General features: G+C 36.2%; 1 protein-coding gene across 2 annotated transcripts in view; it reads right to left on the reverse strand.

Annotated features, from left to right (window-relative positions):
* VIRMA (vir like m6A methyltransferase associated) overlaps window positions 1-25962 on the reverse strand; it is a 60460-nt gene that overhangs the window by 11337 nt on the left and 23161 nt on the right. For both annotated transcript variants that reach the window (XM_077771355.1, XM_077771354.1), the window contains exons 8-17: window positions 23514-24654; window positions 19662-20153; window positions 18261-18415; window positions 15842-15924; window positions 13742-13835; window positions 13063-13607; window positions 12287-12522; window positions 11582-11834; window positions 9055-9272; window positions 1305-1437 (exon numbers count right to left, since the gene is read on the reverse strand). In XM_077771355.1, the coding sequence (XP_077627481.1) occupies window positions 1305-1437; window positions 9055-9272; window positions 11582-11834; window positions 12287-12522; window positions 13063-13607; window positions 13742-13835; window positions 15842-15924; window positions 18261-18415; window positions 19662-20153; window positions 23514-24654 (3350 nt within the window). The remainder of the gene's footprint in view (window positions 1-1304; window positions 1438-9054; window positions 9273-11581; window positions 11835-12286; window positions 12523-13062; window positions 13608-13741; window positions 13836-15841; window positions 15925-18260; window positions 18416-19661; window positions 20154-23513; window positions 24655-25962) is intronic.

Here is a 25962-nt window from a genome sequence, read left to right on the forward strand (position 1 = left end):
AAATATGAGCTGTATTTCTTTTTTCTTTTTTTTTTTTTTAATTTTTGCAAAAGAAAGCACAAGCAAGGGAGGGGCAGGAAGCTGCACTGACAGCAGCAAGCCAGATGCAGCATTTGAACCTCACGAACCCGTAAGATCATAACCTGAACTGGAGTCAGACGCTCAACTCACTGAGCCACACAGGACCCCTGAGCTGAATTTCTTTTTAAACCAGTGTTGACAGAATACAGACCCACAAGATGTTAATAGTATATGCATAAATGCACGTGTGTGTGTGCACGCGCACACGCACACACACAGTATTTTGCAGGCAATACATTTGGGAAAAGCTAGATTAGACTGCAAATTTCTATTTATTGAGGAAGTTTCAGATCTTTTACTATAGTAATGTGCAGTTAAGTTCCATCAGGGAAGACTTTTCTAAACTTATCTGATCACAAACACTCTTTAAGCAAGCCTATTAAAGGCTTCTGGAATTGTGTCCACAACAGATACTAGATTTTGGGAAATACAATGGGAGAAATTATTTTTTGTTAAAGTTTACTTATTTTCAGAGAGAGCGAGAATCCAAAGCAGGCTCCACACGATCAGCACAGAGCCCGATGTGGGGATCAAACTAAAAAACTGTGAGATCATGACTTGAGCCAAAATCAAGAACAGAGGCTTAAATGACTAAGCTACCCAGGTGCTCCAGGAGAAAATTCTTAATTAGATTTTAACAGTAAGACTTTAGAGTTGGGAAAATAATCTTTACTTAGTATCTATGATGGATCCAAAATACCCTAATATAATAAACTTTATAATCACCTCAAAATCACAATATCCAAAACACAATCAGTAAATGCTCAATTAAATGACAGAAGGTAAATACTTGATTAAGAGACTGATAAAATTTGACTGCCCTGAGTGTCCCTGGCAAGGTAACTCAATATAAAAAAATTATGTAAAACATGAAGGCTCTGTAAGTAATATTTTTCTCTATTTAAGTTGTCAAGTTTTAGAGTATTCACAAATTAGTGATGTTTAATAAATTTAAAAAGAGTTCAGTAAATTCTACTCTTAAACATCTATCATTTTTAGAAATCAAAACCTTGCATTTATTAGTGGGGTAAGGGCACACGAAAAAAAAAATACTATTCCAAGTTCACTTTATGTGCTGCCAAAGCGAGCACACACTATTATAAGTTCAAACTTCCAAAAAACATTCCAAGATATTTTTGAATGCAACTGGTTTTTTTAACTTGACAAAAGTTTGTAAATTTAAAAAACACCAAATACATACATACGCATTTATGTACACTTACCACTGTGTCAGAGTTAAGAATTTGTCTCATAAATTCCAAAAATGAAGATGCAAGTTCACCTGTGTCCTTACTAAATGTGCTGACCACTCGTTTCAGTAAACTATGCAGAGCATTACTGTTTTTCCTTAAGGAACTGTAAATAAAGACAGAATATGTCTCAAAATTTGAACACAGAAATCCAGTATGAGAAATAAATGATCTCCAGTTCAAACAGAACAAAATTCAATCCACTATTTAAAAAATGTTTTGGTGTGGCTATGTACACAAACCACTTAACAAAGCAATATCTACGGATACCTCCTTTTAAAAATATGCTTCAATAGGGCACCTGCGTAGCTCAGTTGGTTGAGCATCCGACTTTCGCTCAGGTCATGATCTCGCAGTCTGTGAGTTCAAGCCCCGCATCAGGCTCTGTGCTGCCAGCTCAGGGCCTGAAGCCTGCTTCAGATTCTGTGTGTGTGTGTGTCTCTCTCTCCTTGCCCCTCCCCCCTCACGCTCTGTCAGAAATAAACATTAAAAAACATTTTTTTTTAGTAAAAAAAAATAAAAATACGCTTCAAGTCCCCAACGAAAAAGAAAAAATTTCCCCCAAATAATAAAGATATAAAACTTGGCAAAAGAAACTTCAAGGTTCCCTATTTCTTATACTTTTTATAGCCTAAGGATTTCTCTAATACAAGGAGATTATAGCTGTCTCAGAAGCCTGATAAGAAAGCCTGCTTTATGTAATAATTATGTAAATTATTTAATAATAATAATTACTACTACTATAATTTGACAGAAGGAAATCAGGGTATAGACCGGGAGTCTGCAAACTTTTTATGTAAAGAACCTAATGGTACATATTTTATGCTGTGCTGGCTATATAAAAACAGTCTGTTTCTCTCTACACACAACAGCAGTGTCAATCACAACTAACCAACTGCTTGCGTAGTGAGAAAGCAGACATAAACAGCACATAACTGCCAGCTATGCTCCAACAGAACTGTATTTACAAACACTGGTGGTGGGCTGGATTTGGCTTGTGGTCCACAGTTTGCCAGCTCCTGATATAAGTAGATTTAAGTATAACAATCAACCATGACAATATACAAGTCCTGCTAAAATTATTCTATACAATTACACAGCTCTTGGTTGATCAAAAGAGAATTTTAAGTGCAAAGTATTCCAATATTCAAATTGTGATCTTTGAGTTATAATAATTCATAATTAGTCCAAATGAAAATAAGATTATATTAACACTAAACACACAGTGTTACATTTGAAAAATGTGGCTGGATTCTGAGATGCCATCATAGAAAACTCTGGTGAAGAACTAAGAGAGAGAGATAAAGACTCCTCCTCTTGAGAACTTTATAAAATACTGGAATGGACAAGGCACAACAAACAGGAATGAGATTAAATACAAAGATAATATGATTAATGGAAAAAGCATGGATTTAAAACTAGACTGCCAATTTCTAGCCTCGGCATATAACCTTAAGCAAATGAGTCATAATTCCGTGATTTATTAAAATCTGGGGTCCACTACATACCTATTAGAGTATCTAAAATTTTAAAAACTAACAATACCAAATCTGGTATTTTTGTTGCTCAGCTTTTTTAAGTTTATTTTTTATTTATTTTGAGAGAGAAATAGCAAGTAGGGGAGGGGCAGAGAGAGAGGGAGACAGAATCCCAAGCAGGCTCCGTCTGTCAGCATAGAGCCTGATACAGGGCTTGAACTCACAAACTGTAAGATCATGACCTGAGCCAAGTCAAGAGTCAGATGCTTAACCGACTGAGCCACCCAGGCACTTCTGTTGCTCAACCTGTAAAGAAGTTGTCTATAGGGGCGCCTGGGTAGCTTAGTCGGTTAGGCGTCCGACTTTCACTTAGGTCATGATCTCGCGGTTCGTGGGTTCGAGCCCCGCGTCGGGCTCTGTGCTGACTGCCGGCTCAAAGCCTGGANGAAGTTGTCTATAAAAAGGTAGCACACTGAAATTTTAGGGTGATGGAACTGTTCTGTATGCAACTGTGGCAATAAACACGACTCTATACATCTGTCAAAATCCACAGAACTGCACAACATGAAACATGAATGAGGTTACAAGGAAAGAGAGAAAGCTAGAATCAACATCTGATATTGGAGTCAAAATGTCAATATGGACTTATTAAAAAAATTACATACAAAGCAATAAATCACGGGAATCCAGCCCCAAAACCAAGAGCACACTATATACACTGTATGTTAGCCAACTTGACAATAAATTATTATTATTGAGAGTCAGAAAGAGACAGAGCACGAGCATGGGAAGAGCAGAGGGAGGGGGAGACAAGAATCTGAAGGAGACTCTAGGCTCTGAGCTGTCAGCACAGAGCCTGACACGGGGCTCGAACTCACAAACTGAGATCGTGACCTGAGCTAAAGTTGGACACTTAACCGACTAAGCCACCCAGACACCTCAATAAATTATATTAAAAAAAAAAAAAGGAAGGCACCCCAATCAGGCAGAGCAATGAGACAAGCTGGCTCCCCTTCCCCCATCCCTTGCTACAAACAGTGAAGCACTAAGCTCAGGGACAGGAGGGCTATGTTCCTTTGGGATATCCTATGCTGATGGCTGTTACTGAGCACAGAACCGAGTGAGAACCTGATGCCCATTCCTGGGAACTGGCTGAGTTAGTGCCAGCTCCATGGCTCCTAAGGGTTAATGAAGATGGAATCAAACACAGTAAGGGAGAGGGAATGGCTGCAGCCAAGACCAAAGTGTGTTCAATATTTCCATCCAATGGAAATATGATCAATGTGGAATGGAGATGTTTAACTTTATCCCTCCTAGGCCCAGCAAGGAGGCCAGCTCCTCATTAACATCTGGCCCAGCCTCCACAAAAACAGCTCTTGGCTGGACTCCTTCCAATGTCCTAGGGCTCTGGATGTCCATGTAGTCCTAAAACCAAAAGGCCAGGGCTCCTTTGGCTCAACCTGTCCTATAGTTACAAGGGCTGGTCCACATTCGACATATGAAAACCAGAGATAATACTCTGAAAGACTGAATTTGTATAGACCCTGAGTTGAAACTTGATGGATAATAAAGCAGTATCATGAAACTTGAAAATAGTAATAAATTACAAAGGAATAAGAGAGAGGCACCTGGGTGGCTCAGTCAGTTAAGCCTCCTGACTTTGGCTCAGGTCATGATCTCATAGTTCCTAAGTTTAAGCCCCATGCTGGGCTCTGTGCTGACAGCTCACAGCCTGGAAACTGCTTCAGATTCTGTCTCTCCCTCTCCCTCTCTCTGTCCCACCCCCACTCATTCTCTCTCTCTCTCTTTCTCAAAAATAAATAAACATTAAAAAAATTTTTTTTAAAGGACTAAGAGAAATAGGAAATAAGCATTAGGACACCACAGTAAAAACTGCCACATGCCTAGATACACTGATGAATACTAAAATTAGCAGACAAAAGGGTTTTGGTTTTTAACAATTTTTTTAAATGTTTATTTATTTTGAGAGAGAGAGAGAGAAAGAGTGTGTATATGAGCAGGGGAGGGGCAGAGAGAGGGGGGAAAGACAGAGAATCCCAAGTAGGCTCTGCACTGTCAGTGCAGAGCATGACACAGGGCTTGAACTCACAAACTGTGAGATCATGATCTGAGTGGAAGTCGAATGCTCAACTGACTGAGCCACCCAGGAGCCCCTAGTGGACAAAAGCTTTACACATAAATAAGATCCTGTATTTGTAGAGTCTCAAAATATACTGTCCAAAATATTTAATTAAAAATGAAAAATTATTTACGGTGCAGAATCCTGACAGCACCTCAGTCAAGTGATCAAAGTGAATTTCATCAGAAATATATCAAGCATTTTCTGATATGGTGCACTAAAAGAGGGATCTTTCTCTGTGTAATCTTCTCAATAAAGCATAATCTCAATCTAATTATGACAAAACATTAGACAAAGCTAAACTGAGGAGCATTTTATAAAATACCTAATAAGTACTCTCCAAAAATGTCATGGTCATGAAAAACAAGGATAGAGGAGACAAAGGATACATTACAATTAAAAGCAATGTAGGATCCAATTGGATCCTAAAAGAGAAAAAGAACATTAATGGAAAAACTATAAAATCTAAATAATTTTTTTATTTTAGTTAATAGAATTATGCCAAGGTTAGTTTCTCCATTTTGATAAATATTCAATGGCTATATAAGACATTAATATAAGGGTAAGCTGGATGAAGGGCATATCTGAACTCTGTACTGTCATTTTTGTTATTATTCTGAAAGTACAACCACCTCAAAAAATTTTTGAGATGTGATTCAGGACTGCTGAGAGAACTATATAAAAAGTATTAATAGTGACCTGCTAATAATTAAAAAAGGTAGATAAAAAACAGATCATTCTTTGCCTCTGCTCAAGATCTTATGATGGCCCTTATAATAACCCTAAAGGCCCTTGATCTGCTGCCCTCACCTTCCCCCCACAACATTACTTCTCTGACCTATGCCCTATCATTTTTCTCCTTGCTCTCTCACTCCAAAGAGAGCCACCGTGTCCTTATGGCTGTTTCTAAGACACGTTAGGGCTGCCATATGTGACTGCTCTTCCCTAGGATATTATCATGTCTCACTATTTACCTCCTTTTGGTCTTGGTCGTTGTTCAAGAATCACCTTCTCAGTGAGGACTTCCCTGATCACCTCCCCATATTTCAAATGACAACTCCCACCCTCACTGGCACTCACCAATAACTTGAACTGCTCTACTTAATGTTTTTCTGTAATATACTATGTATTTTATTTACTGAATTCCTAGTACCTATAACAATATCTGGCCCAGAAGAGACATTCAATAAATATTTGTGGACTAAACAAATCTAGTGTCCATTTTTTTCTTTCATAGTGCCTGCTAGGTACCAGGTTTCTAGGTGCTGGGGGACTAAATCAAGAAGACATAGTCCCTGTCTTACTGTAGCTTACGTTCAAATAAGCTATAAATCCATATAATGTAATGTCAAACAGTATAAATATAGTTAAAAATATAAAGGGGGATAAGGAATGAGGACACAAAAGATAAACTATTTCCAGTGTTTTTGTTGGTTTTTTAAAAAAATTTTAAGTAGGCTCCACACGCAACGTGGGGCCTAAACCCATGACTGTGAGATTAGGAGTTGCATGCTTGGGGTGCCTGGGTGGCTCAGTCCGTTAAGCGTCTGACTTCGACTCAGGTCATGATCGTGTGGTCCGTGAGTTTGAGCCCCATGTCAGGCTCTTTGCTGACAGCTCAGAGCCTGAAGCCTACTTCTTATTCTGTGTCTCCCTCTCTCTCTGCCCCCTCCCCTGCTCTTGTTTTTTCTCTCTCAAAAATAAATAAACATTAAAAAAAAAAAACAACAACAAAAAACTGAGCCATCCAGGCACCCCAGGACAGACTATTTTAGACAGGTATTCTGACAGGAAAAATATTTATACAGATATATGAATGAAGTGAGAAATAAGTCTTATAAGGATCTAGAGAAAAAACATTTTAGGAAAACAAAACAAAAATGTCTGGAGTAGAAATGAGCTTGACAGGTAGCAAAACTGAGGATAAAAGAGCTATGAGGTTAAGTCAAAGAGAAAAGCAAAGGCCAGATTATATAGAGCCTTAAAGAACATTATAGAGTCTAGATTTTATTGCAGTATAATAGGAAGCCACCAAAAAGACTTAAGCAAAACAACAAATGTGTCTGTTTTAAGTTTAAAGTATCAGTCTGAATGCTCAGAGAACATATTATAGGGAGACAACAGTGGAAGCAAGGAGTAGATTGGAGTATACTGAAATGAGCCATGCACGAAAGGGTGGTAACTATGGAGTGGACAAAAGTGATCAAATTAGGGATAAATTCTGGAGGTATAAACCACTGGACTTACTGATGGATTGCATGTAGGGAGTAAGGAAAAGAGAGAAATCAAGAACTTGGTGTTTTGGTAGTACACTTGTATGGCCGGTTAACATGATAACACTTACTGGGATGAACAAGACAGAAAAATGCTTGAGAGCAAGAATATCAAGAGCTCTGCTTTAAACCTGTTCAGCTTGAGATGTCCAGTAAAAAGCTAAGCAGAAAAGTCAAATAGATGGATGGGTTATGTGGAGCAGAAAAATTAGAGCTAAAGGGAGAAAAGGGAATAGGTTAAGACAACTTAGGAAAAGATTACCAATAAAAAAAGACCAGAAAAAGGAATCCAGCAAAGCCAAAAATATCACACATATACTATGGCAAATATATGCAAAGGGTATTTATGAGACCTTAGGAATGGAGGAATTAAGAAAAGTTTTTTGGCTTTCATGGAGATGGAGAGTATAAGACGAGTTTTAAGGATACAGAGTAAATACCCAGGCAATAGGAAAAAGGACATTCCAGAAGTAAAATGTAAAGACTATGGTGAGAGACTAACGAGGGGGTAGGAGGAATTGGAAAACTTGGATTTTCAGCAGGTGCCACCAACTGAAAGGGAATTTAAAAGAAGAGACAGGTTTATCAGGAAAAGGAAGTGGAGAAGGTAGGAGCCAGCACCAAACAGTATTTGGAACGTAAATTTTCAACCAACGTTACAAGAATTAATGAAAGGCACAAACATGTTTCCTCCTCCTTTCTATCTCATAATCCTACATACTTCTACAAATTTCTAAGCAAATCTATATATATAACATCCAGCGACCTTCCTAGAGAAGAAAAAAGATAAAGGCATGGACAGACAGAATGAAGCAGAAATTATACTTGAGGTTTAATCATCTCAAATTATTTTTATCTAAGCCATTCATCTACAGAATTAAAAATACAGAATCAGAGGCAGCTGGGTGGCTTAGTCGGTTGGGCGTTCGACTTCGGCTCAGGTCATGATCTCAGGGTTCGTGGGTTCGAGTCCCACATCAGCACAGAGCCTGGAGCCTGTTTCGGATTCTGTGTCTCCCTCTCTCTCTGACCCTCCCCTGCTCATGCTGTCTCTCTCTTGGAAATGAATAAAATGTTAAAAAAAATTAAAAAAATAAAAATAAAAATACAGAATCAGCACAGAATACAATACCACCATCACTTTTGTGTGTTTTCTAAATAGGCTCCACACCCAATGTGGGGTTTGAAGTCACAACCCTGCGATAAAGAGTTGCATGCTCTACTGATTAAGCCAGTCAGGCACCCCCCACCACCATCACTTTAAAAAAAATTTTTTTTACATTTATTTATTTTTGAGAGACAAAGAGAGACAGAGCACAAGTGAGAGAGGGACAGAGAGAGAAGGAGACACAAAATCTGAAGCAGGCTCCAGGCTCCGAGCCATCAGCACAGAGCCTGATGCAGGGTTTGAACCCACAAACTGTGAGATCATGACCTGAGGCAAAGTTGGACACTTAACCAACTGAGCCTCCCAGGTGCCCTCCCACTTTTTTTTTTTTTTTTACACCATCACTTTTGAAGGACTACAGGTAAATGTATCAACAAAACAAAAACAGTCTGAATTAATATCCCTGGAAAATAAGATTCTCTTCTTAAATACTGTAAAATGCCCACATTAATTTGTCTATCTATTCAATTTATATTTTTAATGCTGAAGATTGCATTACTAGCACACTTCACTACTAAATAATCCTTTCCATGAATACAAATTCCTCCACATGAAAGAAATTATATCTTCTACCTTCTACAAGAGCAATGAACTGATTAGTTTGGAGAGGATAACAGACTGAAAAATTAAATTCAAGAATATATTAAATTAGATAAAATATTACCTTTTTAAATGAAATAATCCATAATCATGCTCTGCAAGAAACATCATTGTTCTGACACATGTCAGTAAACAGCTGTAACTGCTCTCAGAGTTAGCCAGCATAGCCAGTAGACAGTCACAGATTGAGGCCATCAATTCTTTGTTTGGTAGAGAATTAGAGAGCTGCTCCAGTTCAGAAATAGAACCTTCAGAAGAGTTTGGCAAAATAAGTGCAATGTCCTGTAAGGGTGGATAGGAATAGGGAAAAAACTTTCTTTATTATCACATTTTTTTCCAGAAGTACATAGAAATTAATACTTAGTAATTACCTCATCTAAACACTGTCACTTTCCTATCCCAAATATAAACTGAAACACATTAAGAACAAAGGCATCATTTTGTTCTTCTATAAAAGGTAATACAAGGATACACACTTAAATAAAGACAAATATTTTACTTTACAGCATTTTTACTTTAAAAGAATATCTCTTTTTAAGACTGCATTTATTTATGTTTGTTTGTCTGGCTCTATGCCCAACGCGGGGCTTGAACTCATGACCCTGAGATCAAGATTTGCATACTCTACCGAATGAGCCAGCCAGGTGCCCCTAAAAATTTTTCCTTTTGTACTGCACTGAGTGTAGTTTCTATCTTCAAATGGTTACGTTCTTTTGGTACTAAACGATTTTAGGGGCGTCTTGGTGGTTCAGTCGGTAAAGCGTCCAACTTCATCTCAGGTCATGATCTCATGGTTCATGGGTTCGAGCCCCGCATCAGGCTCTCTGCTGACAACTAGCTCAGAGCCTGAAGCCTGTCTTTGGATTCCATGTCTCCCTCTCTCTCTGACCTTCCCCCTGCTCATGCTGTCTCTATCTCTCTCTCAAAAAGAAATAAAACATTAAAAAAAAAATTTAAAGAAAAGATCCTTTATAAAAAAAATCATTCAGTGAAATAAAGTTTTTAAATATTTATTTTGAGAGAGAAAGAGAGCGCAGGTGCAAGAGAGGGGCAGAGATAGAGAGAAGGATACAGAATCCCAAGCAGGCTCCGACTGAGCCACCTAGGTGCACCCAGTGAAATAAATTTTAATAAACATAGCCATATTGGAATTTAAAACATCAAAAAAAAATGGATAGAGCAAATAAACATTTAAGCAGTCTTCTAAGTATTTTCCTTTAGTTTTTACATACTTTTAAAATTCAAGTTTTTCAATGCTAAGCAAGTTTAACCAACAATAACTAAAAACTCACCACTCTCTTTATAGAATAAAGCAGATTTTACAGAAACATTTTTAGGTATGTTTCATTGTCTTGAATCACTTCAACATACTGTAAACTAGTATTCAACATGGGTTACAACTATAAAACAAAGTTTGAATCAGAAGGCAAATACAGTAAGATTAGGCCAAGAATGAGGTTTATGTGATGAGGGCAGCTACAGTGCTATAGTATCATTCAAATTAGTCATAAAACCTAACATGGATTATATAACGAACACCAGTCAAATGGACATTTTAAGGTATAAGGACTTAAAATATCCTCTCTACCAGGCCCAAAACTTATTTTTACCAGGACCTCTTTTTGTGAAAACAAGTCACACCAAAACTGCTCCTTCTTAGGTATTAAATGTAACCAAAGTGGATTTTTGTCGGTTGAAGAAAAGATAATCTTTCAACATGGGATCCTATTAAAAATATTCTGCCTGGGGGCGCCTGGGTGGCTCAGCTGATTAAGCGTCCAACTCTCAATTTCAGCTCAAGTCATGATCTCACAGTTTGTGAGATTGAACTCCCATCAGACTGTGCACTAACAGCATAGAGCTTTGCTTGGGATTCTTCCTCTTTGTTTCTCTCTCTGCCCCTCCCCTGCTGATGCACACATATGTACTCTCTAAGTAAATAAATATTAAAAAATATATATTCTGCCTGAAAAAAATCACATCTGATTAGACAGAAGCATTATGACCAGCTAAAGACCACTGGGTACAGAAATCTTGAAAGATCTTAATCACAATGGGCTTTAAAAGTTAAAACAATTTTCATTAACTCATGGAATTATAAACTGGAAGTAAATAATATACACAGGGAGAAATACTACTACTTTTAGTCAACATCTGTAAGGAGAGTAGTCTGAAACACACTAAAACTGTAGTAGTCTATGATACCTTCAAAAGTTGTCCTAACAAAACACATGGTATTAATTCAACCAATCACAGAGCTATAATATTCAAGAGTGAATGTGTATAAATGGAATGAAAATGAACATACTAGACATAACCAACCCCAAAGAATATAGTGGCACATAAAGTAACTATCCAATGACACAATCTCATAAAGAAGAGCTCTTCAGAGAAACCTGTGAAGTACAAACCCAAAGAAAGTTATGAAGCACCAAACCATTTTATTATTGGTTCACTACTCAAACTGACCTCACTAAACAGTAGGAATAATAAAACAGATGAGACCTCTGTGTTCATAGCCAAGATTTATATCAAGAGAAGCTTTGGAACCATATACAAACACAATGAATTTATAAAATAACTATAAATACCTGATCACAGAGAGACTGCAAAATGGATGTGATATATTCAACACACTGTTGGCGAATAACACTGTCTCCAGGAGACCGCACCAAAGCTAGCAGATCCTGGAATATCTCTGCATATCTTTCATCACCTTTAATAGTTCCATTAATTAGATGCAAAATAGCTAATTTACAAGCTTTGTGTGAAGCCAGAGCATCAAGAAGAGCAAGCAACCTGGTGGTTTGGCTAGTGTACTGCTTTTCTTTATCTTCTGAAGTGCTGAAATAAAATCAGTACGTTTAGTAAACAAAATTCTTAATTTTAAGGCATTATTTAACTAATATTTATTTTTCAACACTTATACAAGTCTTGTATAAAAGACTTCAATCCTTGGATACGAGGACTTCTCTGGGATTTTACAATTATTATAACATTTTGTAAATTCAGATTTCAATACTTTTTAAAATCAGAGTACTTTATAATTCAGCTTTCAAACACCCAAAATCAAGACCTTCAAGGTATCTTGCGCCATAAAATAAAGTTTTCTAAGTAAAAAATCATCTACATATATTCATATATACATACATAAGCATGTATGTATATATGTATATGTGTATATTTATATATACACATATATATTATCTGAGCATTCTAAACCCTGGTTTCCAAAATTCTAAGTGAAAAAAAATATATCTGTGTCAAAAATAACTTGAGGAAAAAATTTTTAATACCTTTGCAAGTCTTCTACAATCAAATCCAACACAGTTCTCATAATCAGAAGTGCAGTTGGTGAAGCAAGATCACACAATTGAACACAAATACGCCGTAACATATGTTGAATGGGCTGGCAGGTTGTGCCAGAGAAAGAGCGAACTATTTCTTGGAGCAACTTTGCTTGAACATGAAGGTGCATGCTCCACAATTTTCGGGTGTTGAGTGCCACTGATATATCATGTGGCTCAATAACCTGTTAAAAAAGTATATTGTATGTGTACATAGATTTTCTTTAATATTTATTTATAGTCACAAAAATTGTTCAGGAAGAACTGTTATGAAAAGAACATCTTTACTACAAGCTTAAAACAGTTTTCTATTATACAATTAAACATTTGCTTGAATTCAATTCATCTAGAAAATCTTATTGTTCTCAGGTTAGCAGTCAGTAGAGCAGAGTCCATTGGTGAACCAACCTAGTTAATGGCAAATTCTAACACATGGTAAGGGGGAAAAAAGGATTTAAAAATAACAAAAGTAAAAGTACAGATAACAGCATAATAAAATTCACATTAACAAAAATTTATTAAAATGTTGCTCCCCATATTTCTTTAATGACCAACTTGCTTCAGTTTTATCTCACCCTCATCCAGTTTATGTCTTTTTTAGAGGAAGGGGATGAGGGCTGTGGGTTTGTTTTTTTTTGTTTTTGTTTTTTTAAACAAAATGCACTGGCTTTTTTAAAAGTGTTACTGCAGTCATTTATAAGATGCATGTTATATGGAAGTGATACCTGAGTTGTTTGCATGGGCAATGGTAGAGGCAGCAGCTCTGAAAGTAGTATGAGTCCAGAAAAAAATCCTTCAGGAACCTTCAAGATTGAAGAAAGAACTTCTCTTAACATTAAAGACCAAGTATTATTGGCCAGCGTCTCTTCTGAGATTGTGAGTTTTTCATTAACTCCCTGTGTAAAAGTCAGTAAGATATCAATGATATCATTTTGAATTTTCTGTTCATCACTATCCAAACGACCTGAGAGGGGGATAGAGCACAGGAGCATGTGTAAAGTCACAAGTGCTGAAGGAACACGCATGTCCTTAAACTCAAAGGATCCACCTCTCAGGAGTTCCGTTAACATAGTTTTAAGAAGAGTGAGCGTGCAGCGAGCCATTGAAATGGTAGTAACTCTGTGAAGGGTAGTCCCCATGTTGACATGGAGCCTCCAGGGCTGAGTCAGAATACTGTTCAATTTCTGTAGAACCCGAATAAAGGTGTCCATTCCTTCAGCAGAAAAAAGCTGAATAACGGCAAGATTCCATTTCAGGTCTTTCTGTTGACCTTTATATAGGATAAGGGGAAAAAAAACTAATTACTCATATGTTAATCAGTTAAGATTTTTGAATATTTTATTTAATAAATGACATTTATACTAAGCTTTAAGAATAGTTTTTAAAGTAAAATAGCCACATTACCTTCAACAGGAGGTGGTGGACATGCCACATTACAGAGAACACGCAAGGCAGTGGTAAGGCCAACTCCTTCTGGGGTCATCAAATTATCGATATTCTTTAAAAAATAAAAACGAACAGAAAGTTTAATTCTTGGTGCTTCGATACAAATAAAAAAAATTCCCAAAAAGGCATTAGTTAAAATATGAGTTTCATGGTAAGTACTTAAAGTTTCTTTAGTAAATGTAAAACATGAATAAGGCTTATGAAGTTTATAAAGGTTATTTTATAACGTGAATAATTACAAAGTGCAAGTACTGATTAAAACCAAAGTAACATACAAAACTGAATGAGACTCCTTATATTAGGAATCTAAAATAGTTCTTTTTCATATACTCTTTCTAAATATCCTCTCTCCCAAAAATAAAGCAATAACTGATTTTACAAAGCCTTGTGGGTACTACACCTCTTTCAAAACTGAGGAAGCAACAGGGAAAGTTTTAGCACTCCATAACATACACTTAAATGCAGATACCACAGGAATCTAGTTGTGATGGTCAGTTAGGACATGGTTAAAGGAAAAAGAAATAAAGTTGCCTATGTTCCTAGCACTTGCCCATGCCTGGTTTCCTGACAATAGTTATGTTTGTTTTTGTAGTTTCTACAGAGAAGCACAGATGGTTTTTAAAAACCTCAGAAGGAATAACATTTAAAAATATTACTCTTTCAGCTTCTAACCTCAGAGGAAGGACTTAAAAATGAGAAAATTCTTTTCCCTTATACATTTTCCACCTTAACATTATCTTTTCCTCTGATTTCTTCCTTGCTGCCTTTCCATAATAATTCCACAAATTACATAAGGCAGCATGGATCCACCAAGGGAAGTTTCAGTCTTGGATGATCTGCTTTTGGTATATCTTGGAATAAGAGTCATTTATTATTAACTATATTTAATGAATAAGGATTTACATAAAAATCAAAATTCTTTTTATTACAGCATGTAATTTAAATTTCCAGAATCAAATTTCTTACTGGTTAAAAACTTGTACCCAAGTATCTGATGTTTACTAGATGTTTCCTTATATATTTTCCTGACCATGCACAAGTACTCTGAATATGTGACAATTTAAAATTTACAGACCTATTATATTTCTGCCAAATAAAAAGACTGAATATGAAAAGCTCTATGTCATACAAAGCAGAGTAAGGAACACAGAAGAATATGACAGCACCACAGGAGACTAAAGTACTCTTAGGAAAGATGAGTAAAGTAAGAAGATAAGGGAGACAAGTCAGTAAAGAAAAATCTAAAAGCAGACAAACCCCAAAAGTACTTCATTGCTATATCAGAACAGCAACAAATTAGAAATACACGTATGTTATTTTAATAACATATTTCAACTCCAAGACCAAGATGTTTTATACACACACACACACAAATACGTACAGTTTACCTGTTAAATGAAAGAGGAGATAATTCAAGGTTCATTCTGCCTCTCTAGCTTAAACTTTTTATGCACCTATAACCACCTTTGGCCTATGTTACACTAACTCCTAAAACTGACAATACAACAATTTTAGTGAATTTTTAATTACTAATTATTTATATATGAATTTTTCAAATGTACGGAGTTTTATGTTTTCATCTTTCATGAATGTTTTATTTGTAGATATGACCATCCCAAATTAACAAATTTAAAACTAGTCCCCATTGTAATTATCTGGAATGGACTCTTGTCAATTTTTGCCTAAAAATTTTGAAGGAAGTTTTTTTTTTAACTAAAGTTTAACTGGAACAATTATATGTTATTTAACTTTAAACCACTGTTGTAAATATCATCAGAATGGTAGTGATATTACTCCAATCTGAGAAAAAAAATAAGTCAGAATTTGGTAGTGGAAAGCAGTACATACAGTACACAGGGTTGTGTCCATGTGTATTCCCATATACACACCATCACACACCCATCTACATACATGTACAAATCTGTACCCATATAGTCTAGTAAATCAATCAAGTACACTTAACAATTACTGCATTATCTACATAAATGATTTAACATAACACTACTATACCCTACCATACAGTTCCATAAAATCAAGGCACTTTTAAGTATTACTTACCTGTTTAACATATTCAATTAGGTTTGGGATGCAGTTAATTTCAAATCTAAGGTTTTTCAGAGGTTCAAGCCACTTGCCAAGTTCTTAAAAACAAAAAGTCATTTATAATATTTTAAAATAAAAGCCTTTATAACAAAGGAAGTAAAGGTATTCTTTTCCAAAGGACATTATCAGATTCATACTGATTTCAATAATCTAAACTTCATACAGGGATGGACTTACATCTAAGTTTTTAAACAAGCTTTAACATGAAATGTAAATGGGCTACTATACTGGTTTAGAAGTATACTATAATGGTTTAGTAGTAAGAAGTGACAATTCTTAGCTACTTGGTTTCTGAAAACTTAAGTGTTTACATGCTTAAACAGGACAATCAACTTACATTAAAAAAATTTATAAATTTACTCTTTATAAACATAATAAAATAGTGTTTATTTGCCTAATGCTACTGCTGCCTCCCACACCCCCCAAAAAGCATGCACAAAATATATTAATTTCTAACAGGATCAACCCTGTTGGGGGAGTGGTAGACATCTGAGTGCCTTTTCTCTTAACATGAATTTTAAATTTTGTCAATTTCTTAATTTGCCTTTATAAAATTAAATCATTATCATCCCAAAATAGTAACAAACTTTCCTTACAAAACAATCATAAATGAAATATACCATTTATCACAAATGAATTTAAAACTCTCCTAGGAGGATGTGGAGAAACGGGCACCCTCCTACACTGTTGGTGGGAANAAAAAATAAAAAAAATAAAACTCTCCTAGGAAAAAACAAAGACAAAAAGGGCAAAAACAGATCCATAAATACAGAGAAGAAACTGGTGGGCTGCCACAGAGGATGGAAGTGGAAGGATGAGCAAAATGGGAGAAGGGGAGTGGTAGGTAAAGGCTTCCAGTTATGGTATGAATAAATCACACGGATGAAAAATACAGCATAGGAAATATAGTCAGTGGTATTTGAATAGCATTGTATACTAACAGATGATAGATATATTTGCAGTGAGCATCACCTAACTGTATAGAGTTGAGGAATCACTATGTTGTACAACTGAAACCAATGTAACATTATGTGTCAATTATGCTTTAAAAAAAAAAAAGACTGGAATACTGAAAAAAAGGAGTGGAATGTGGAATACTGTAGGAAAAAAAAAACCCTCTCCTGGAAGCTATGCTATAATACTGATACTTTAACACCAAAAATGTTTTAAGAAAAGCATTCTAATGTAAAAAGTGACATGCCAATTCCAGACACTTTATAGGAAAAACTAAAGGAAAATGAAAATAGAGTCATGTCTCTCCTTGGTTCCACACTCCTCCATAAGGATTACAACTGTGTATATCTGAGTATTTTTCCTATACGTTTTTAAATTAACTCTTTCATATATACAGAATAAATTGTCCAAATGAAGGATATACGGAATAATAAAACAAGTATGTGTACCCATTACCCAAAATAAGTAGTAAAGCATTAATGATACCTTTGAAGATGTTGTGTGACCTCCTTTTATAAAGGCAGACTACATGGAAAAAACCTATTTTCTATATGGGAAGCTGAGTTTACTACCCAACTTTTACTGGTAATCTAACACATAAAGTTTACGATTAAAAAGAATAAAGGTCACATGCTATTTACAATATTTACTCAATGGTTTCAAATTTTCTACTTGGTAAGGTCAGAAAGCCAGAAATCAAAGCAAAATAATAAAAAACTGTGATTAGATACCTTCAATTTTTCAGGACTGCTCATATAAGCTTTGCCATAAACTTCATTAAATACATTTAAATATTCTAGAAAATAATGCTCGGGGTGCCTGGGTGGCTGAGTCAGTTAAGCGTCTGACTCTTGATTTTGGCTCTTTGACTCCTGATCTTGTCATTTGTGGGTTTGAACCCTGCACTGGGCTCTGCACTGACAATGTGGAGCCTGCTTAGGATTCTTTCTCTGCCCCTCCCCTGCTCATGTTCTCTCTCTCTCAAAATAAATAAATAAACTTTAAAAAAATTATTTAAAAAAGAAAAGAATGCTCATATTCACCATCCTTCACTGCTAAAGATAGCACAATGTGTTAATTAATGACAAATAGATTTCTAAGTTGTACTTAGAATAGTGTTATACTTAGAAATATACATAGAAAAACACACACATATGCAAACTATACACAAAACTGAACTTTTGAGTTCACCTTTAAGCTACTTCTTCCATTTTGATTAGTAACTTCAATCAACCACCAATTACCATTATTTTCCAGGAAAAGGTATTTGCAACAATTTTAAGAACACCATATAAACACTTTCATAAAAGGTACTTTCAGGCAATGGTATTATCAAAACATGATAAAGTACTAATTACAGGTATTCAAAGGCTTTTTCCTTCACATATCATAAATGCTTAAATAATTTCAAGTACCATACCTTGTAATTTAGCATTATTTTCATCTGCTTTACAAAGCTTCAAGAGAGATGCTGCATGCTGTTCTAGCATTTGGACATCACTGGAAGACTGAACCACCACCAAAATAAGTATGCATGCATAATTATAAGCTACTGACTTCTTAGACTTGGAATCACTGAAACAAAATAAGGTTTTAAGGTTTTTGGTATGAAAACAATTCTTCCAGGAATAATTTTAAGCATTTTTTTTCTATTTGGTTTTAAAGAGATCAGAGAATTTTACAATGATGCCTGACTAACTTCCTGAAGACATGAAATCAGATTTTAACACTCACCTCCAATTCACCCAAAGACACTACTTAGAAGTAGATAAACAAAGCATATGCATCACAACAGAAAGTGAAATTCTATTAAGAAAATAAGATCAGAGGTGCCTGGGTGGTTCAGGTGGTTAAGCATTTAACTTCAGCTCATGTCATGATCTCACAGTTTTTGAGTTCTAGCCCTGTGTTGGGCTCTGTGCTGACAGCTCAGAGCCTGGAGCCTTCTTCAGATTCTGTGTCTCCATCTCTCTCTCTGCCCCTCCCCTGCTCATGCTCTGTCTCTCTCTTTCTCTCAAAAATAAATAAAAGATTAAAAAGATTAAAAAAAGATCAGAACAATGAAATATTAACAACTAATGAAAGATTCAGTATACTTCAATGGTCTCCTGTAAAATGTTTTTCCACTCCAGATAAGTAGGAACAAGTGCGATGAATCAATCCACTGCCATCATCACTCAGTCTTCTACTATAACACTGCTGAGGTAGAACTAGGCATGAAAGCCAATGTTGTTTGCCTTTCACAGGCCCCCCAAAATGACTCACCACTCAAGTACTCATAGCAAGACCCTGTTGCGAGGCCAGTTACCTGGGTGTCACTGCTTTTTATGACATGAGCCACAAAGAGAATGTTTACCTCCTCATATACTAAAATCCTCTGCCCTCCAGGGCAGCTCCTAAAAACTAGTATCATTCTAAAATCCCCCAACCCATTCTGTCAAAGTACTTCTGAAATCAGAGCACCACAGTTTAAAGGTGAGGGAAAATTCAAGACAGCAAGATATTCCTCCTTATTCTACACATACATATTTTGGTGCTTTAAGATTACTCTACAGACAAATTAGCAAGAGTACTATAGTTGCAATCTTGTCAACACCAAGGGGAAACTGGAGGAAGCTGCTAAAAGATCCATTTCATTGCTTTACAGCACATCTTATATTTTAAAAATTTCTGTCATTCTAATCGTTAATTAACAAATTATGCATTACGTCAAAAAATATAGTTTTTACTTTCAAATACAATACGTTTTTTAAGAAATTAGCACTTTACTGACACAGTTTTCCAGTCTAATAAAAAACTTAATGAGTAAAAAGAAAATTACCCTAAGGCTTCTTTGGAATAGTACTCCATTAGAGTAATAAGACTTTGGAGATTTTTCTCAAGACTGAAAACATGACCAACAGCTGATCTTCCCACAGGATTAAAAGTAATCAAATAAAGATTGTGAAGCGTTCCCAAGAGATCTGAATGGTCAGTTTCTTCACTGGCTGTGCAACGCTGAAAATGGCTGAAGAGCTCTGTAATACACTGCAATGTCTGTGTTGAGTCCTGTAGCCACAAGGCAAATGCATCATCTATAACACCATCAGACTGAAGACCCTCCTCTTCATCTTGATCATAAAGGTGACACAGAGCTCGGATCAACAAATTTGTTGCTTCATATTCCGACATAAAAAAAAGAAGACCCTTTTGTGACTGTGCAAGAAACTTTAAAACATCTTTTGTGGCTTGCAGCACACCAGGGTGGGCACTTGTTACTGGAATTGACAGAAGTAAGGTAACTAACTCCAAGAAGTGATGACTGTGAAGATACCTGTAGAAAAATTAATTGATGTGTGTGAAATCAGTGCAAAACATTCTTTACTCAATATCTGCTAGATAGGAGAAAGGTAAAAATGTTAATGGCCACAATATTTATCCTCAGCAATATACTACTTTAACTATAAACATAATGCAAGCAGCAAGTCTTTTCTCCACTGGGTCAAATAAAAGTGAAAGTTAAATGAAGTTTTTTTCTAACTAACATTCAGTGGATGTTCAACAAGTAACTGTGGACAAGCTTTTTCTTTCCAGAATCAACCCTGACTTTAAATTCTGGGTCTTCTTTCCAGGCCACTTATCAAATACTTCTTTTTCATCACGACCCTAGTTTACTCATAGTATACCGGTGTATCTAGGAAAAATATAGTATACATAGTACAAATAATATATAGTTTATTCAGATTTACTATAGGTAGTATATCCGAATTGGTACTTTCTACTATAGTAAACAAATTTCAATTTATCAATGTTTAGTATTTAAATAGTTAATACTATCATATAGCACTTTTATCAAATCTAAGAACCATTTCTTAGCATACATACTTTTAGTAGAAAAAAGCATGAACTTACTCAACACCTCAACTTAGACACAAACGCTACTTCATTGTTCTCAAAATACTGTGCTCCATGTATTTATCCATCTCTCTCCTCCTAACCCCTGGCAATTGCTGATCTTTTTACTGTCTCCATAGTTTTGTCTTTTTCAAAATGTCATATATTTGGAATCATACAGTATACAATTGCCTCCTTATATTACTCCTTAAACATAGGCTTCTACTTCAGGATAAGAAGCTCCCCCCCCCCCCCCCNAATCCCAGAACTACTATACTCTAAAAGCATCATTAACCACTTTGCGGGGTGTTCAGAAAACGGTTAATACTGCAGGCCTCAGACTGCTTATTCTGAGAAACACCTTCTTTGAGGCTGGCCCTTGGTTGGCATCTGGGAACCTGGTAAGGGGAGGGTTTGCACCATCCAATTGGTAAGAATGCTTACACTGCCTAAAATGTTTACGCAAACAACATCGTTTACACTGAATACCTGATTTCCTTCTGGGAGTCCGGGATTCTGTTATGCAGTAGGTACTGGGGACCCACATGGCTATCCTCCAGTAAGCTCGGATATTGAGATTCTAATGCATTTCCTACATAAGCAACATTTCACATGCATTAAAATTTGTCACTGTGGGAACTAAGTAGGTCCTATGTGACTGTGCTGGGAAAGAACTCTGTGACTTCTCCCCATCTACCCTTTTCCTCTGCTGGTTGTGCCTTGCATTCTTCTGCTGTGATAAATCATAGTTGTGACTACAGTGCTGAGTCCTGGGAGTCCCACTGACAAATCCTGAGGGTTATCTTGGAGACTTATACACAGTAAAGGCTAGTCATCACTTCAAACTAATCTCTCCAAAATGCAATTATTTCTCCTTTCAAAATTCATTGCCCCTCCTAATTTACCAGTTTCTACCAATAAAACTCCAGTTCTAACAGTTACCCTAGCTAGAAACCTCAAAACATCTTTGACTCCTTCTCACTTTCTTCTAGCTATTAGGTCCAGTCACCAAATCCTAGTAACTGCTCCTTTACAAATCTTCTTGCTATTAGCACAATATTTGTCTTTCTATTCCCTGTAAGTACTACTATATTAGGTAAGTACTTAACATAGTACAATCTAGACTGGCTCATCTACTTCATTAACTCCACATATTTTCCATTGCAATATATCTTAACAACATATGATCTCAGAATGCTATTTTGATCAGATCAGATCTACTACTCTGAAATAGTCAAGATCTTCCCACATTCTAAAAAATCCAAATTCCTTAGCACAGCAACCAAGGCCCTTTATTTTCTCAAGTCCAATACCTGAATGTACCTTCTCCAGTTACAGAGGAGAAAACAATACTTAATAAGCCTTTAATTACTAGTTTCCCCTCAAACTAAGAACATCACTCCCTTCCTTAGAGTCACTACCCTCAGGTATCCTCAGTGTATGACTTTACTTCCTAACTTATTAAAAATAAAGTGGTCAGGGGCGCCTGGGTGGCTTAGTCGGTTAAGCGTCCGACTTTCGCTTAGGTCATGATCTCGCGGTTCGTGGGTTCGAGCCCCGCGTCGGGCTCTGTGCTGACTGCCAGCTCAGAGCCTGGAGCCTGTTTCAGTCTGTGACTCCCTCTCTCTCTGACCCTCCCTGCTCACGCTGTCTCTCTCTCTCTCTCTCCTAGAAATAAATAAAACATTAAAAAAAAAAATTTAAAAAAAATAAAATAAAATAAATAAATAAATAAAAATAAAGTGGTCAGTGTGAAGTGCTTGGCTGTTTTATGATCTCCATGCTGTAAATGTATCTATATTTGTACACATAAGGTTTCCTTTCTCTTGTCCTTTCTCTTGTTCAAAGCCAAATCCCTATATTTGTACTCTCGACCTCATCTCTTACCAGACCTTGCTCTAGTATTACCATCTTTTATTACCATAAGAACTCAAACTAAGGCAAGATCTAATAGTTGCAGCTAAAAGCAGGAATGGATAGGTAAAGGTTTTAGAATGGTCAAGCATCTCACTTTCTGTTGCAGTATGCCCTAAATCAAGTGAAAAATTAATCACTGAAATAAGGAATAACATAATAAAATGCATTTTCTCATTAGCTACAAAATTATTTACAGGCAAATGCCAAAAAAGAAATTTATCAAAAATTAAAACAAATTTTAAAAATCTACTGTGGGTGCTGATCCTAATAATGTCAAAACTCTATCAACAAACAGAGTTAGTTAGGGGCACCTGGCTGGCTCAGGCGGTAGAACCTGCAACTCTTGATCTCAGGGTCATGAGTTTAAGCTCCACGTGTAGCGTGGAGCCTACTTAAAAAAACAAAACAAACATAAAAACAAATGGAGTTATACAGTAAGTCATAATTGAACCTCAAAGATATTTAGCTAGGTCTGTAAAATTAAGTTATTAAAATGTAACATTAACTTGCAATGTATTAAAATGATAAAGTACAAAGAGTTCACACAGAAAAGCGCTCTCCTTCCTGGGCCATCTTCTTATACCACCTTCCCAGAAGCAACTCTACAGTTTCTCATTTATTCATGCTCATAGACATGCTTATGTAAGCACAGTTGTTAACTATCACTGCCTTTAATTTAAATTACCATTACTAGTTTAAGTACTAATAAAACGCAGATCTCCCACAGTAGCATACTTCTCAGTTTCACTACTATTTTGAAATACAGAGTATTCTTACATAGATATGTACTACCTATAGAAAGATTTGAAAAAACAAAATCAATCACATAAAATTCCCTGTAATGATTTGTGAAATCCATTTTCCCAAACCAAAAAAGTCTTACCTAAAGAGAACAGGGTATGGATCATCCCTTTCTGGAGGTCCAGTAATACGTGCCATCGTTGGGAAAGACTTAACAGGAGGCTGGATCATTGTATGAGGTGCAGTTTCCATTAAATGGAAAACTTCTTCAAGGAGGTTAATAAGCTTTTCTATTTCCCCTTCACTTATATTTGAAGATTCCAAAAGGTCCATATCCATTGAAGCCTCTACCTCATTTTCATATTCTGGGTTTGTTCTCTCAAGTCCTGCATCTGTGTCATGATCAGGTTCACTGTGGTTAGGAACAGTCGAAGTCTTCTCTGCTAAATGGTCACCAAGTCTTTTAATCTCTGACAAGATTTCATAGAAATGGCACTTCTGAAGAATAGCCGAACCAGCAGTGACAACTCTCACAGTCTGATCTAAAAGTATGAGCTCCAAAAGTTTTTGATAGCCGCTTTTTTCATTCTGCCTTCCTCTTAAAAAAGCTTCCATTCCTTCTGTCATACTAATGACACTGTCCAAAGCTTTAAAAGCATTTAACTTAAGAGAAGAGGAGACATGATCAGCAAACAGGAGCTCAAATAATCCATTGATTACTCCTGCTTGTAGCAGTCCCAGGACTCCTTGAGCCCCACATTCTGCTAGTGAGGACACTAATTTGGTCCCAGCTTTGAGTTGTCGGACATTTAAGGCAATGGGCTGGCGAAGAGCTACCTGTAAATTTAAAGCTTGCATGGTCCAGTCTACCAACTGGCCAAGAGAGTCTTGTTTTGTGTTTTTCAACTGCAAATAACTTAATCCTTTTATTATTAAACTTGGGATTTCTTCTAAAGCTGTTACCCATTTTGCACCTCTGTCTTCCCGATACAAATCTAACAGTTCAGTTAACTTTACTGAGGCTTCTACTGCCCCTGAATTTTCTTTATCTGGACCTTGATCCTTCATTCTATTGATTTCAATTTCGAAAGTAGTCTTGTATGGACAGCTGAAGTATAAGAGCGGAACAAGTTCCCTGTCATATGGGTCATACGTCATAGGAGGAACTGAAGCTAAGTCTTCAGCAGTGTATTCAACATCAAAGTTTGGATACTTAAATGTTTCACGTTCCAAGTCAGCAATTCCATCTTCGTCACTGGAAATTTGTTCATAACCATCATCCCCTGAAAATCAGTTTGAATATTTAAATATTATATTACTGTTGTTTAATGCAAATAGAATCCAGTTAATCAAAAATATTTTACTTAGCAGTATGGCAAAAAATAAGAATAATTTCTTCAACAAAATTAACTTCTGCTCCAACATGTTATCAATAGTTAACCAACATTTTATAATTTCTAATAGAATAATTAATAAGAAATTTCATAAGCAAAGTCTGCTTGGGATTCTCCCTCTTTCTCTCTCTGCCCTTCCCCAACTTGTGCATGAGTTCATGCATTCTCTCTCTCTCTCTCTCAAATAAATAAGCTTAAAAAAAGTCTTAAAATAAACACCTATCTCAAGAGATAAGAGGTTAATCTTACCCTCTTGAGAGTATTAAGATGGGAGAAAAAATTGACAGGCAAAGATTATTAAATTTAACTATAACACCATAATCACAAAGCTAAACCAAACTTTTCACTGAAAACACTAAGTTCTCTTTTAACATTAATTTCACATTCCTGAATTTTTTAAATAGACTTTGGTTAGTTACCACACAATGCAACATTGATTTCAGGAGTAGAATTCAGTGATTCATACACTATCCAGTGCTTATCACAACAAGTGCCCTCCATAGTACCCACCTCCCTCTGTCAACCCTTACTTTCTTCTTTATCATTAAGAGTCTCTTATGCGGGATTCCTGGGTGGCTCAGTCACTTGAGTGACCGACTTCAGCTCAGGTCATGATCTCACAGTTCGTGGGTTCAAGCCCCCCATCAGGTTTGCAGCTGACAGAGCAGAGCCCATTTCAGATTCTCTTTTCCCCTCTCTCTCCACCCCTCTCCCACTCATGCTCACTTGCCCTCTCTCTCTCTCTCAAAAATCAACTTAAAAAAAAAAGAGTCTCTTAATGGTTTGTTTCCCTCTCTTCTCTCTTTTCCTCCCTTTCCCATTTGTTCATCTGTTTTGTTTCTTAAATTCCACGAGTGAAATCATAAGGTATTTGCCTTTCTCTAATTGACTAATTTTGTTTACTATATTATATTCTAGCTCTATTCATGTTGTTGTAAATGGCAAGATTTCATTTTTTTTTAACGTTTATTTTTGAGAAAGAGAGACAGAGCGCAAGCAAGGGAGGGGCAGAGAAAGGGAGACACAGAATCTGAAGCAGGCTCAGAGCTCTCAGCACAGAGCCCGATGCAGGGCTCCAACTCAAGAACAAGATCATGACCTGAGCCACGGTGGAATGCTCAACGCACTGAGCCACCCAAGCACCCCAAGATTTCATTCTTTTTTTTTTTTTTTTTTTTTTTTTTTTTTTGGAGAAAA

Source organism: Crocuta crocuta, unplaced genomic scaffold, assembly GCF_008692635.1.
Source record: "Crocuta crocuta isolate KB4526 unplaced genomic scaffold, BGI_CrCroc_1.0 scaffold235, whole genome shotgun sequence".
Taxonomy (NCBI): domain Eukaryota; kingdom Metazoa; phylum Chordata; class Mammalia; order Carnivora; family Hyaenidae; genus Crocuta; species Crocuta crocuta.